Consider the following 15,621-nt stretch of genomic DNA (forward strand, 5'->3'; position numbering starts at 1 on the left):
GAGGAGCTGATGAATGAGGAAAAGATGAGATGAGAATGAGAGGGAAAGACAGGAGGAAGAGGTGAATATTGTAGAGCAGGAAATAGGAAAGATTATAAAGGATGAGGTGAGGAAGGAGTCAAGGGTGAAACGGATGTTGGTCCAGATGACGTACCTGCGGAGGCGTGGAAGTGTCTCGGAGAGACAGCAGTGCAGTTTCTATCTCGATTGTTTAACAGGATTTTAGAGAGTGAGAAGACGTCTGAGGAATGGAGAAGTGTTCTAGTGCCGATCTTTAACAAGGGCGATGTGCAGAGTTGTAGCAGCTCCAGAGGTATAAAGTTACTGAGACACAAGGAAGCTATGGGAGGAGTAATGGAAGCTGGGATACGAAAAGAAATGAATATTTGTGAGCAGCAGTTTGGCTTCATGACCAGAAAGAGTGCCTTGTTGTTTGTTATGGTGATGGACAGATTGACAGATGAAGTCACACCGGCATCTCACTAAACAGTGATGTCTGTAGATTTGGGGAAATAAGGTGAAGAAACAGGTCCAGGTGAGTTGGAGTAGGTTTGTGTCAGGAATGTTGTGTGTGTGTGTGTGTGTGTGTGTGTGTGTGTGTGTGTGTGTGTGACAGAAGAGTGTCAGGAGTGTTGTGTGTGTGTGTGACAGAAGAGTGTCAGGAATGTTGTGTGTGACAGAAGAGTGTCAGGAATGTTGTGTGTGTGTGTGTGTGACAGAAGAGTGTCAGGAATGTTGTGTGTGTGTGTGTGTGTGTGACAGAAGAGTGTCAGGAATGTTGTGTGTGTGTGTGTGTGTGTGAGACACAAGAGTGTCCGGAGTGTGGTGTGTGTGTATGTGTGACAGAAGAGTGTCAGGAGTGTTGTGTGTGTGTGTGTGTGAGTGTGTGAGACAGAAGAGTGTCAGGAGTGTTGTGTGTGTGTGTGTGTGTGTGTGTGAGACAGAAGAGTGTCAGGAATGTTCTGTGTGTGTGTGTGACAGAAGAGTGTCAGGAATGTTGTGTGTGTGAGACACAAGAGTGTCAGGAGTGTTGTGTGTGTGTGACAGAAGAGTGTCAGGAATGTTGTGTGTGACAGAAGAGTGTCAGGAGTGTGGTGTGTGTGTATGTGTGACAGAAGAGTGTCAGGAGTGTTGTGTGTGTGTGTGAGTGACAGAAGAGTGTCAGGAGTGTTGTGTGTGTGTGTGTGTGTGTGTGTGTGTGTGTGTGTGAGAGTGAGTGACAGAAGAGTGTTAGGAGTGTTGTGTGTGTGTGTGTGTGAGTGACAGAAGAGTGTCAGGAGTGTTGTCTCTGTGTGTGTGTGTGTGTGTGAGTGACAGAAGAGTGTCAGGAGTGTTGTCTCTGTGTGTGTGTGTGTGTGTGTGTGTGTGTGTGTGACAGAAGAGTGTCAGGAGTGTTGTCTCTGTGTGTGTGTGTGTGTGTGTGTGTGTGAGTGACAGAAGAGTGTCAGGAGTGTTGTCTCTGTGTGTGTGTGTGTGTGAGTGACAGAAGAGTGTCAGTAAGAATGAAAGTAAAGGTGTAGAAGGCAGTAGTGAGAGCAGCTCTGCTGTATGGGTTAGAGACTGTAACAGTGAGGAAAAGACACGAGGCAGAGATGGAGGTAGCAGAGATGGAGGTAGCAGAGATGGAGGTAGCAGAGATGGAGGTAGCAGAGATGGAGGTAGCAGAGATGAGGATGTTGAGGATGTTTCTGAGGAAAATCTTTAGTGAACCTTTACACAACCACATGAACTAAATAAACTGCATTACTGTAATCTCCGAGGCTCCTCTGACTGTTCCATAGGGACCCTTTAAACGTGACCCTGGTGGTAGTTTGGTGGCACATTAATAACCATCCTGAAGAAAAGAACCCTTTTTTTTACATGTACATTTCTTTCAGTGTTTATAAATGCTCATGCTTGTTCTTTCTGTCACTGTTTCTCTGAGGCCTCGACACACTGCAGTATTTGATGACATTTATAATTGATTATAAAATCACAGCTTTCTTCTTTTCTTAAGTTGAAGTCGCCTCCCCTATTGAGACACAGAGACCACGCCTCCCCTATTGAGACACAGAGACCACGCCTCCCCTATTGAGACACAGAGACCACGCCTCCCCTATTGAGACACAGAGACCACGCCTCCCCTATTGAGACACAGAGACCACGCCTCCCCTATTGAGACACAGAGACCACGCCTCCCCTATTGAGACACAGAGACCACGCCTCCCCTATTGAGACACAGAGACCACGCCTCCCCTATTGAGACACAGAGACCACGCCTCCCCTATTGAGACACAGAGACCACGCCTCCCCTATTGAGACACAGAGACCACGCCTCCCCTATTGAGACTCAGAGAGGCCACACATCCTCCCCTGAGACAGTGGACATGGCTCCCCCACTGATACAGAGACCACCCCTCCTCTATTGAGACACAGAGACCATGCCTCCCCTATTGAGACTCAGAGAGGCCACGCCTCCCCTATTGCGACTCAGAGGCCACGCCTCCCCTATTGAGACTCAGAGGCCACCCCTCCTCTATTGAGACACAGAGACCACGCCTCCCCTATTGAGACTCAGAGAGGCCACGCCTCTCCTATTGAGACAGAGAGACCACACCTCCCCATTGAGACACAGAGGCCACACCTCCTCTCCTGAGACTAAGAGAGGCCACACATCCTCCCCTGAGACAGTGGACATGTCTCCCCCACTTATACAGAGACCACGCCTCCTCTATTGAGACACAGAGACCACGCCTACCCTATTGAGACTCAGAGAGGCCACGCCTCCCCTATTGAGACACAGAGAGACCACACCTCCCCATTGAGACACAGAGGCCACACCTCCTCTCCTGAGACACAGAGAGGTCACACATCCTCCCCTGAGACAGAGGCCACGTCTCCTCCAATGATACAGAGGCCACGCCTCCCCTATTGAGACACAGAGAAGCCACGCCTCTCCTATTGAGACTCAGAGGCCATGCCTCGCCTATTGAGACACAGAGGCCACGCCCCCCCTATTGACACACAGAGACCACGCCTCCCCTATTGAGACTCAGAGAGGCCACGCCTCCCCTATCGCGACTCAGAGGCCACGCCTCCCTTATTGAGACTCAGAGGCCACCCCTCCTCTATTGAGACACAGAGAGGCCACACATCCTCCCCTGAGACAGAGGCCACGTCTCCTCCAATGATACAGAGGCCACGCCTCCCCTATTGAGACACAGAGAAGCCACGCCTCTCCTATTGAGACTCAGAGGCCATGCCTCGCCTATTGAGACACAGAGGCCACGCCCCCCCTATTGACACACAGAGACCACGCCTCCCCTATTGAGACACAGAGACCACGCCTCCCCTATTGAGACACAGAGACCACGCCTCCCCTATTGAGACACAGAGACCACGCCTCCCTCGCTGTATTTTGGTCACATGATTAAAGTTGAATTATAGAATTTAAACACAAAATAAACTGAAACATGAGACATAAATGTGTTTTAATCATAATAATGAACTGTACATGAACATCACATCTGTAACCAAAATCCTGCCTTGTGTGTTTTTTGTGTGAAGCTGCTGCATATAAAGTTGTTGTTTCAGGAGTTATTTTACAAACCAGCCGTTTGAGCTACGGTTACAGTCTGCGTTTACCAAACGGACCTCGGCTTGTAAAACCTCTCCTGAAAGGCACGCTGCTTCGCTCAGCTCCTCTTTATACAAAAAAAAAAGAAAGGAATCAGAAAAATGAGTTATTTTTCATTTAAATGGATTTTTTTTTCTTTTTACAGTACAGAAATGATTCCAGAAACTCCAACACCTCACAGAAATATACACATCTGTTTGTTAGGTATTAATGACGGGGCTAAAGGACAGACGTCTCTGCACCGACAGACGTGCGAGCGCTGTGACGAGCAGAAGCCCGGCACAGCCTGAGCACAGCCGAAAAGCTAAAGTGAATCTGGGACATTAAATACAATAACTTTGTACAGAAAATCAAAACCATCTTTATATTCCATGCTCCATCGTCAGCATGGCGTCACTCGTCCACACACGTCTGAGTCAATGTCCAAGCAAAGGGTCGAGGAATGACGTTCAGCCGATCAGACACCGGTGTACAGGGACAGGAAGTAGATGTACAGGAGGAAGATGGGGTAGATGAGGAGAGGCTTCTTGGTTTTGAACTCATCACTGACGAGCAGAGACGCAGCGCTATACGCCGCCCAGAACACACCACACAGCTGCAGCACAAAAACAAACAAACTTCATTTATTAAAGTTCTAGACCATTAATGTAATGACAGTGTGATAAACAGGACACCGATCTCTGAGCTTTATTAAAATCTTATCAATAAATCAATCCAAACTAGGGCTCGATAACACCGACATCATCACTTTTATGCATCCTAATAAATAATAAACAACAACAATTACAATCTCTTATTCGTTAACATACGACACGTAACGCTTTGTCACTCATGCTGTAAACACTCACTACCCCTACCCCTACCCCACCCCCACCCCCACCGGTGATGACTTTTAAAAGCAGAAGTGGGAGTGTGGAAATGATTCTGTTCTACAGGGGAGAGGTTTAGTTACTTCCACTCTTGAGTATGCTTAAAACTCCTGCAGGACTTGTGCATAAGTTGGTGTTGGTCGGTGAGTCGAGGTCAGATCAGCACTGGGTCGGAGCGTCTGCCCTCTATTTATCTACCAGTACAAGAAGGTGGACAGGACCTGGTTATCATCAGATCCAGGAGAAAGACGTTTAGATGCCAAGCTGCTCAGAGACTCTTATACCAGAGGATCTTTGCCTCGCAGGACACAGCTATTGTGCTTCTGAGGAGAGAGCAGTAATGGGGTTTGACAAACACACTTATACCTCTTTTCCACCAGAAAGAACCGGGTGCTGGTTCAGAGCGAGTGCTGGTGCTGGTTCAGAGTCGGTTCCACTGGAGAACCTTCTAAGAACCGGTTTGCCTTTCTGTCGGTTAGAGCGCGTCACAGAGCCGAGTGTGACGTCACTGTATACGTGTCACGTTACACAGCGACGTTAGCGCAGCAGCGACAAACACAAACACAACAATGGCGGATGTTACTTTACTGTTAATGCTCATGGCTTTGTGAACCTACATTAACACCCAATCTGACGTGTACGTGCGGCTCCGTGTAATCTGTATAAACGGAGGTTGTGATGGAGAAAGTACTTAACGTTATTTTATCATTAACACAGAAAAACATTAGCCTTAGCATGTAGCTACCTACTATCATGTGTGCTGATAATGTATCATATCGCGGTAAAGTAAAAGTGTATTAAACTTTAGTATACTTAAGGTACATTATCTAATGTGCTAACAGTAGCCCTGCCCCCCGCCCCGCCCCCAGCCCCTACTTAAGGTACATTATCAAATGCACTAACAGTAGCCCCACCCAAAGCCCCTACTTAAGGTACATTATCAAATGCACTAACAGTAGCCCCGCCCCCAGCCCCACCCTCAGTTTTGGTGCTACTTAAGAACCACTTTTCCTGGTTCAGAGCCGGTGCTTTGGCTGTCGAAAAAGAAAGAAATTAGGTTCCGAACCTGCACTCAAACTGCCTCGGTGGGAAAGGGGCATTTGTCATGAAGCAACAAAACGTTGACCTGGTGGAGCTCACACCATTGTACAGACCCTTGCTGGGAGCATGGAGGATGGATCTCTTTCTTAAAGATGCCTGACTGCAATTTTCTTTCTAAAATTCTTGAACTCGTCGATAATCCACTGTCTGTCTCTCTCTCACAGAACAGCCTCGAAGATCCCAATAGTCTGACTCTAAAGCAGCACATTTCACATAGACTGCCGGCAGATCAGAATGGGAATGACAGAGAGGGAGTGACATCTGCTCCACACAGACTCTCCACTGGTGTCCCACAGGGCTCAGTACCTGGTCCTCTCCTTTTCTACCAGCACTGCTCCACTGGTCCTAATATCTCTCAGGGTAAGATGAAGGTATACAGCAAGACACTTTTCTCTTCTGGCAGCGAGATGGTGGAATGAACATCCACTAGATGTCTGATCAGCTGAGTCACTGGACAGGTGAAGACCTACCTCGTCATGAAACCCTTGAGCTAGCACTTTTCCCTGTGTTTGATGTGTATAGTGATAAAAACACAGAGTTTTAGGTTGCCGAGTGAACCGGTGTTTTCACCGGTAGACAATTTAAAGCATTGGTGTATGTCACTGTGGACCAGGACGTGTCCCAGATGCCAGGCGATGCTACGGTGGATGTGGTGCTGATGTTTACAGGCTAGTGGCTGCGAGGCTCAGAACAGAACCTTCCAGTGTTTCTGAAGCTGAAGATAAATGAACTATGATGAAAATTCAATGAGGAAAATTCCAACTTACTGCTGAATGTTTGGTTTCTGTTGTTTCACAAAGTTCTGAATAACTGGATGTTTTATGGTCCTGGTTTTAACACATCTTGCACTGTAGCTGTAGAGTACTATATTAGTGTCAGCCAGTTTTGATGTCAATAGGTTGCGTTGTTTTAAGCCTATCAAACGATAGAGAAATTGTTGCGGTGTCTCATCCTGTTTCGTACACATCAACTCTTGGAATAGCTCTGTGCTGTTTTTTTCTCTTAGGTGAGTTTGGAGAAATCCCTTGAGTTCAGCAGCTTCCATGTCATCTTTATTTATCAACATCTCTTTGAATATGCCTGGCTTTATGATTTTAAGCACACCACGAACAATCTCTGAGTCGGAGAATCCTTCTTCGACTCCATCATCAGTTTGCCTACAGACATTGTTGTAGCTGATATCTAAACAATCACTGGATCTAGGATGAGATTATTTACTGTGTTGCTATATGGTGAGAATTGAGGAAATGTCTCTCTCCTTCCTTTCCCTACTTCCACTCTCTCTCTCACCTTCTTTTTCTCTCTCGCTCTCCCTCTCTCTCCCTCACAGTCCGGAGGAGAGGAGAGAGAGAGAGAGGGGGTCGAGAGAGAGAGAGAGAAAAGGAAGGAGAGAGAGAAAAAGAGAGCAAGAGAAAGAAAGAGAAAGAAAAGGAAGGAAAAGAGGAAAGAGAGAGAGAGAGGAGAGAGGAAAGGAGAGAGAGAAAGAAAAGGGAAGTGAAGAGAGGAGAGAGAGCGGAAGGTAGAGAGAGAGAGAGGGAGAGGGAGCGAAAGAGAGAGGGAGGGAGAGAAAGAGATGGAGTGAGAGAAAGAGAGAGAGAGGGAGGGGAGAAAGATAGAGAGTGAAAAAGCAGGGAGAGAGGGAGCGGGAGGGAGAAAGAGAGAGAGAGAATAAGGAACCTTCCATCTTTCTCTCTCTCTCTCTCTTCCTCTCTCTCGTTCTGTCTCCCTCTCGCTCTCCTTCCTTCTCTCCCTCTCTCCCTCACCCGCTCTCCCCCTCTCTCTCCCCCTCTCCTGAGAGAATACCTATAACTCAGGATGTGTGTTTTATTGACCCCTTTATTAAAACCTAACACATCTAACAGATATGAGCAGAATATAAATGATTATTTTGTCACTAAGGTTCTCCTAATGAATGTGCTTTAGAACTTCTAGAGCAGAAACACAAAAACTGATAACCTTCACGAGAGTCGAGACGATTTCAAACGCTCCAGTAAACAGCAGTAAAGGTGCGATGACGATGAGAGGGAGAAGCGAGTATCCGATCACACCCAGCACCTGACCATATGAAACCTGCAACAGCACAAACATCAGGTCACTGCAGGCGTTAAAGCTGTAATCAGGAGACCAGCTGCAACTCAACACACACACACACACACACACACACACACACACACACACACACACACACACACACACACACACACACTCTGACTCAACACTTTCATTACCTCTCCCCCGAGGACTCTGGCCAGCAGGAAGATTGTCAGTGATCCAAACACCCAAATGGTGATGATCCAAGACACGACCTGAGGAATAAAAAAAAAACAGCGGATTACTTTACCTCAGCAACATCCTGAAATGAGGAAGCAGAAACTAGGGCTGTTTACACCAGGGCTGTTTACACCAGGGCTGTTTATACCAGGGCTGTGTACACCAGGGCTGTTTACACCAGGGCTGTGTACACCAGGGCTGTTTACACCAGGGCTGTGTACACCAGGGCTGTGTACACCAGGGCTGTGTACACCAGGGCTGTGTACACCAGGGCTGTGTACACCAGGGCTGTTTACACCAGGGCTGTTTACACCAGGGCTGTGTACACCAGGGCTGTGTACACCAGGGCTGTTTACACCAGGGCTGTTTACACCAGGGCTGTTTACACCAGGGCTGTTTACACCAGGGCTGTGTACACCAGGGCTGTGTACACCAGGGCTGTGTACACCAGGGCTGTGTACACCAGGGCTGTTTACACCAGGGCTGTTTACACCAGGGCTGTTTACACCAGGGCTGTTTACACCAGGGCTGTTTACACCAGGGCTGTGTACACCAGGGCTGTTTACACCAGGGCTGTTTACACCAGGGCTGTTTACACCAGGGCTGTTTACACCAGGGCTGTGTACACCAGGGCTGTGTACACCAGGGCTGTTTACACCAGGGCTGTTTACACCAGGGCTGTTTACACCAGGGCTGTTTACACCAGGGCTGTTTACACCAGGGCTGTTTACACCAGGGCTGTGTACACCAGGGCTGTTTACACCAGGGCTGTGTACACCAGGGCTGTTTACACCAGGGCTGTTTACACCAGGGCTGTTTACACCAGGGCTCGAGTCGTTTTGTGAGGAACTTCTGAGACAATTCACTGTTTTGGTCACATGTCCTTTCCCACCTGTTGCTCATTATGCCCTAATGTGATGCCTTATTTACACCCCTCAATGTGTCTGTGTTTGTTCATCATTGCTTATGTCACGTTCTTGTCAGGTGTGTTTATGTGCTAAGTTTTGTTATGTAAAGTTATGTTAGTTTTATGTCTTTTGTGAATAAAGGACCTTTGCCTTTCTGTGACTGTGATTGATAACTTTGATTGTCGGCGCACGTGCCTGTACGTGCCTGCCTGTCTGCGTGCCTGTCTGTCTGCGTGCCTGCCTGTCTGCGTGCCTGCCTGTCTGAGTGCCTGTCTGCGTGCCTGTCTGTCTGCGTGCCTGCCTGTCTGCGTGCCTGTCTGTCTGCGTGCCTGTCTGTCTGCGTGCCTGCCTGTCTGAGTGCCTGCCTGTCTGAGTGCCTGTCTGTCTGAGTGCCTGTGTGTCTGCGTGCCTGCCTGTCTGAGTGCCTGTCTGTCTGCGTGCCTGTCTGTCTGCGTGCCTGTCTGTCTTCGTGCCTGTCTGTCTGAGCGCCTGCCTGTCTGCCTGCCTGTCTGTCTGAGCGCCTGCCTGTCTGCGTGCCTGTCTGTCTGCGTGCCTGCCTGTCTGAGTGCCTGTCTGTCTTCGTGCCTGTCTGTCTTCGTGCCTGTCTGTTTGAGCGCCTGCCTGTCTGAGTGCCTGTCTGTCTGCGTGCCTGTCTGTCTGCATGGGTATTAACTCCTCCCATTGTCTGATCTTCACTTCTACAGTCACACAGAAAAGAGAACTCTGGGACTCACCCGGAACTGTCCGTAGATGGAGATCATGGAGAAAAGCAGCACAACTGCCAGCGGCCCCCAGAAGTCAGGGTTATCTCTGACCACCTGCCTGTTAAAGCCCAGAGACGGCATGGGCATCAACACACACCGGATCTTATAGTAGATATCCTTCAGATCAATGTCCAGCTCCTCCCTGTGACAAGAGGGGGGGGGGGGCAGAGAGACAGAGGAAGGGGGGGGGGTGAGAAAGGGGTCACCATTATCAATCAAGTCCCTGTGGTTGCTAGGCAGTTGCTATGCGGTTACTATGGTACTACAAGGGGTTAGTAAACTGTTTTCTGTAGTTTTGCATGAGTTTACAATGCTGATGCTATGGTTGCTAGGGCATTGCTATGGGGAAATGTTCTCTAATAAGCACTGTTTATAAATGATGAGAGACAAACATGTCGACTACACAGCCAAAAGTCAGTGCCCCCCTGTGTCTGACCTCGATAATGCTCATCAGTGTCTGACCTCGATAATGCTCATCAGTGTCCGATCTCGCTAATGCTCATCAGTGTCCGATCTCGCTAATGCTCATCAGTGTCCGATCTCGCTAATGCTCATCAGTGTCCGATCTCGCTAATGCTCATCAGTGTCTGACCTCGATAATGCTCATCAGTGTCTGACCTCGATAATGCTCATCAGTGTCTGACCTCGATAATGCTCATCAGTGTCTGACCTCGATAATGCTCATCAGTGTCCGATCTCGATAATGCTCATCAGTGTCCGATCTCGCTAATGCTCATCAGTGTCCGATCTCGCTAATGCTCATCAGTGTCCGATCTCGCTAATGCTCATCAGTGTCCGATCTCGCTAATGCTCATCAGTGTCCGATCTCGCTAATGCTCATCAGTGTCTGACCTCGATAATGCTCATCAGTGTCTGACCTCGATAATGCTCATCAGTGTCCGATCTCGCTAATGCTCATCAGTGTCCGATCTCGCTAATGCTCATCAGTGTCCGATCTCGCTAATGCTCATCAGTGTCCGATCTCGCTAATGCTAATCAGTGTCCGATCTCGCTAATGCTCATGAAGTTTGCCTAGCTGATGTCAGTGTGGATGTGGTCATATCTCTCATGCTGGCTCATATCTGAAAGATACCCTGGTGTTAATGAGACTCACAGTAAGGGTTTGGTCTCTTCAGCCTCATCCTCCTCCACCTCCAGCAGCCACCCGTAACCTCTCTGCCGTAGGAAGTTAGCAGCGTAGGCATCTCGAGTGTGATCACTGCCCATGTTCAGCTTAATGTCCGGGGCATCGATCGTCCCACTCAGTTCTACAGAGAGACAGAGACAGATAAACACACCCTGAGCTGTCAGCATTTAGACTAGAACACTTACATTTATTAATGAACATTTTATTGCTCTTATACCCGAGGCAATATGTGGCAGTTTTTATCTATTTACACTAACATTTTCTGTTACGTCCTGATGTGTTCGGTCAGCTGTAAACAATGACTCCTCAGCAGTCTCTACTTCTTCTCTTTCCTCAAGTTAATAAGAGCAAAATGTAGAGAAAGAGAAACACTGGAGCCCCTTCTGTAAGCGTTAAATAAACACCTCCTTACTCTGGAGGAAACCTAACATATTGACGATTAGACGTGTTTAAGAAGAATAATGATTAGAAGAATAACCCGTTAGCGTGAGTACATTAATATAAAGCAGCGGTTTACAGTGAAGGAGACGAAAATAAAGGCCCCCTTGCACGGTGTAAACTTCAGTGTGTGGTGTTGAGTATGTAGTGTTGAGTGTGTGGTGTTGAGTGTGTGGTGTTGAGTGTGTAGTGTTGAGTGCGTGGTGTTAAGTGTGGTGTTTACCTTCAGCCCCAGTGAAGGAGACGAAAATAAAGGCCCCCTTGCATGGTGTAAACTTCAGTGTGTGGTGTTGAGTGTGTAGTGTTGAGTATGTAGTGTTGAGTGTGTGGTGTTGAGTGTGTAGTGTTGAGTGTGTGGTGTTAAGTGTGGTGTTTACCTTCAGCCCCAGTGAAGGAGACGAAAATAAAGGCCCCCTTGCACGGTGTAAACTACAGTGTGTGGTGTTGAGTGTGTAGTATTTAGTGTGTAGTATTGAGTGTGTAGTATTTAGTGTGTAGTGTTGAGTGTGTAGTGTTGAGTGTGTAGTGTTGAGTGTGTAGTATTTAGTGTGTACTGTTGAGTGTGTAGTATTGAGTGTGTACTGTTGAGTGTGTAGTATTTAGTGTGTAGTGTTGAGTGTGTAGTGTTGAGTGTGTAGTGTTGAGTGTGTAGTATTGAGTGTGTAGTGTTGAGTGTGTAGTTTACCTTCAGCCCCAGTGGAGGAGACGAAGGTAAAGTCCCCGTTGCTCGGTGTAAACTGCATGTCAGACCCAGTCGTCACCCGTCAGTGTTAATGAACGTTATAACGCGTTAAAGACGTGTAAATGATGTCACACCATCGCCACGTTATTACGGTGTAACTGCGGAGCGTCAACTCCCAAACACAACAGGAAGCAGGAAGTACGAAACCGGAAGTGTGGCGGAAACAGCTGAACACTGTGACACGTCACATCCGAGCTACAAATTTACATCAATTTAATTGTAGACTTTTTTTACTCAATAAAGTACAACATATATTTTATATATAGATGTTCAGTTTGTTCCAGTTTGTTAAGATAAAAAACGGTTTATTTATAGATTTTAAGTATATTTACAATAGAATTTACGTGTAGAAACGTGACGTCACGTCAGGACACGTTATAGGGTATATTTATAGAGTAATAAGTATTAGGACAGCACCATCTACACAAAACATAGTGCGCCCTTTGTAAACCAAATCTGTACCATTTTATAAATGATTTCAAGTTATACAGTAATCTTCTGGAGAAAGTAAAAAACAAAAAAGCTCAAAAAAAAACGTGATATTTTAAAAGAATTCGAGTTTTTGTAAAATTTTTCCTTTCTTTTCTGGTAGCCAATGTGACTGATACCTCTTGTTGTATGGCACTGAACAAAAAATGTGTATTTATGTTTGTCTTTTTGCAATAATATATATATATGTATATGTATATGTGTATATATATATACATACATATATATAAAATCATAAACCTTAAAAAAATAAATTAAAAAGTAATAATTACATATACACACACATACACACATCCGTGCTCCTCCTCATGCTGCTCTGTGATTGGTTGAGTTGGACCAATAGCTCGTGCTCTCTCCTCATGCTGCTCTGTGATTGGTTGAGTTGGACCATTAGCGCTCGCTCTCTCCGTGACGTCACTTTTAGCGGTAAGTCTGAGGAGATTTTTCTTAGTGTTTTACTGTTTGGCGGTTTTTCTGTTTAGACATTAGTGACATTAGTTTTATTTAATGTTACAGGATGTTACAGTCACACAGTGAGGCGTTTATGTGAGATTAAGCTTTTATGGGCTTCGATGTGCCTGATGTTTTAAATCAAAGTAACGGTAACTTTTTGTTTTTCAGGACGTTAGCTAGCAATATTAGCTGCGCGCGCGCACAGCCTTTTACTATAAACAAACAAAAGGAGAACTGCTGCAGTTTATAGTTTAAAGTGAACGGTGAGGTGTTTAAATTGTACGGTGAGGTGTTTAAAGTGAACCGTGAGGTGTTTAAAGTGAACAGTGAGGTGTTTAAATTGTACAGTGAGGTGTTTAAATTGTACAGTGAGGTGTTTAAAGTGAACAGTGAGGTGTTTAAAGTGAACAGTGAGGTGTTTAAAGTGAACAGTGAGGTACAGTGAGTTGTGTAAGTGTACAGTGAGGAACAGTGGGGTGTTTAAAGTGAACAGTGAGGTGTTTAAGTGTACATTGAGGAACAGTGAGGTGTTTAAGTGTACAGTGAGGTGTTTAAGTGAAGAGTGAGGAACAGTGAGGTGTTTAAGTGAAGAGTGAGGAACAGTGAGTTGTTTAAGTGAAGAGTGAGGAACAGTGGGGTGTTTAAGTGAAGAGTGAGGAACAGTGGGGTGTTTAAGTGAAGAGTGAGGAACAGTGGGGTGTTTAAGTGAAGAGTGAGGAACAGTGGGGTGTTTAAGTGAAGAGTGAGGAACAGTGGGGTGTTTAAGTGAAGAGTGAGGAACAGTGGGGTGTTTAAGTGAAGAGTGAGGAACAGTGGGGTGTTTAAGTGAAGAGTGAGGAACAGTGGGGTGTTTAAAGTGAAGAGTGAGGAACAGTGGGGTGTTTAAGTGAAGAGTGAGGAACAGTGGGGTGTTTAAGTGAAGAGTGAGGAACAGTGGGGTGTTTAAGTGAAGAGTGAGGAACAGTGGGGTGTTTAAAGTGAACAGTGAGGTGTTTAAGGTGAACAGTGAGGTGTTAAAATGGGGATTCAGGGACTGCTGCAGTTTCTAAAGGAGGCTTCAGAGCCGGTTCATGTGCAGAAATACCGCGGACACACTGTGGCTGTAGACACTTACTGCTGGCTGCATAAAGGAGCTTTCTCCTGTGCTGAGAAACTGGCTAAAGGAGAACCCACAGACCAGTAAGAGAACCATTACACTACAGTTATCTAATCAGTTATAAAGATTTAGTTAGTAAGACATTATCTGCTAATTTGTTGTTCATTACTGCAGACATCAACAATTTAATCTTTTGTTCATATTTAGAGGAATTATACAGATTCTTAAGCCCCGCCCCTTAGCTGTTAGCAATAAAGTGTGAGATTTGTTTTGAACTGTTTTTCACTATATTGTATCCACCAATCAGAGAGCTCTGTGTATGACAGTAAATGTACCTGTTCGTGTGTGTGTGTATAGGTTTGTATTGTACTGTATGAAGTTGGTGGACATGCTCCTGTCCTATGGTGTTAAACCGGTACTGGTGTTTGATGGACGAAACCTTCCGTCAAAACAGGAAGTGGAGAAAGCTCGACGAGAGTGAGTGTGTGGCAAGCAGGCAGATCTAGAGCTGTACATAGATGGCTCTGTTTAGCATAACTGGTGTGTTTGTGTGTGCATGTGTGTGTCGTCAGACGTCGTCAGGCCAATCTACAGAAAGGCAAGCAGCTGCTGCGAGAGGGGAAAGTGGCTGAGGCTCGAGACTGTTTCACACGCTGTGTTAACGTCACACCCTCCATGGCACATCAAGTTATCAAGGTAGGAGTTTTTCTACACACACACACACACACACACACACACACACATATACAATGTCCCATCTATTTACACACAGTAGATTATGAGAATCAGTAATCTTTAACTTTTTTTCATCTATCTATCTGCATGTCTATATCTGTACACCTATCCATCCATGTCTGTCTCTTCTGTGTGTGTGTGTGTAGGCAGCAAGGGCACGTGGTGTGGACTGTTTGGTGGCTCCGTATGAAGCTGATGCTCAGTTGGCGTTCCTGAATAAATCAGGAATCGCTGAGGCCATCATCACTGAGGACTCAGACTTGCTGGCATTCGGTTGTAAAAAGGTGAAAAAACACACACCTTAATGCACCTTTACACGCTTTAACACACCTGACACTCAGGTTACACTGCTGCTCTGATCTGTAACAAAATAAATTCATTAATGTCTTTTATATCCAAGACTGTTGTATACACACACACACACACACACACACACAGTGTTTACTGCATAAGATCATGAGCTATTTTTATTTTAAAGTGTGTGTTCTTGTTTACAGTGTGTTTATTATGGTTGTACCTGCAGGTTATATTAAAGATGGATAAGCAGGGGAACGGTCTGGAGATATCACAGTGTCACCTGGGCCGCTGCCGCTCTCTGGGAGACGTCTTTACCGAGGAGAAGTTCCGCTACATGTGTATCCTGTCAGGGTGCGATTACCTTCCATCACTTTACGGCATTGGTCTGGGGAAAGCATGCAAGCTGCTCAGGATGGCCAACAATCCCGATATCCTCGCGGTATTATACAACAACATCATAATACATCAGTAACACAATACACTGATCTAACGATACATCAATACAGTGAGATATTACTGTTTGTGTACTGTCTGTTTATATACCTGTGTTGTGTTGTCCAGGTGATCAGAAAGCTCGGCCAGTACCTAAAGATGAACATCACCGTACCCGACGAGTACATCGATGGCTTTGTAAAGGCCAACAACACGTTCCTCTATCAGCTCGTCTTTGACCCCATCAACAGAAAAGTATTGCC

General features: G+C 46.2%; 2 protein-coding genes across 5 annotated transcripts in view; one reads left to right on the forward strand and one right to left on the reverse strand.

The window, feature by feature from the left end:
• Positions 1 to 3,453: 3,453 nt before the first annotated feature.
• yipf4 (Yip1 domain family, member 4) lies at positions 3,454 to 12,023 on the reverse strand. Its single transcript, XM_027176650.2, has 6 exons — positions 11,800 to 12,023; positions 10,644 to 10,797; positions 9,500 to 9,671; positions 7,815 to 7,892; positions 7,543 to 7,656; positions 3,454 to 4,211 (listed from the first exon to the last, which is right to left on the reverse strand). Exons 1-6 carry the CDS (start codon positions 11,855 to 11,857, stop codon positions 4,074 to 4,076), a joined length of 714 nt encoding a protein of 237 aa, XP_027032451.1. The 5' UTR covers positions 11,858 to 12,023; the 3' UTR covers positions 3,454 to 4,073.
• Positions 12,024 to 12,733: 710 nt separating this feature from the next.
• Positions 12,734 to 15,621, forward strand: part of exo1 (exonuclease 1) — a 7,700-nt gene continuing 4,812 nt past the window's right edge. Inside the window, exons 1-7 of one of the 4 annotated variants that reach the window (XM_047821570.1) lie at positions 12,734 to 12,771; positions 12,967 to 13,977; positions 14,252 to 14,371; positions 14,467 to 14,590; positions 14,776 to 14,913; positions 15,153 to 15,365; positions 15,488 to 15,621. The exon at positions 15,488 to 15,621 is cut by the window's right edge and continues 54 nt beyond it. In XM_047821570.1, the coding sequence (XP_047677526.1) occupies positions 13,817 to 13,977; positions 14,252 to 14,371; positions 14,467 to 14,590; positions 14,776 to 14,913; positions 15,153 to 15,365; positions 15,488 to 15,621 (890 nt within the window). In that variant the 5' untranslated portion in view covers positions 12,734 to 12,771; positions 12,967 to 13,816. The other 3 variants (XM_047821573.1, XM_047821571.1, XM_047821572.1) reach the window with 3 other exon arrangements.

Source organism: Tachysurus fulvidraco, chromosome 12 (assembly GCF_022655615.1).
Source record: "Tachysurus fulvidraco isolate hzauxx_2018 chromosome 12, HZAU_PFXX_2.0, whole genome shotgun sequence".
Classification (NCBI taxonomy): Eukaryota; Metazoa; Chordata; class Actinopteri; order Siluriformes; family Bagridae; genus Tachysurus; species Tachysurus fulvidraco.

Bases quoted from the DNA above. Each gene is read 5' to 3' on its own strand.
- yipf4 (XM_027176650.2), bottom strand. From the start codon at position 11,857: ATGCAGTTTACACCGAGCAACGGGGACTTTACCTTCGTCTCCTCCACT. The intron at 10,798-11,799 runs GTAAACTACACA...GTCTCTCTGTAG, and splicing joins CTCCTCCACTGGGGCTGAAG to AACTGAGTGGGACGATCGAT. The intron at 4,212-7,542 runs GTTATCAGTTTT...TTTGTGCTGCAG, and splicing joins TCGTCTCGACTCTCGTGAAG to CTGTGTGGTGTGTTCTGGGC.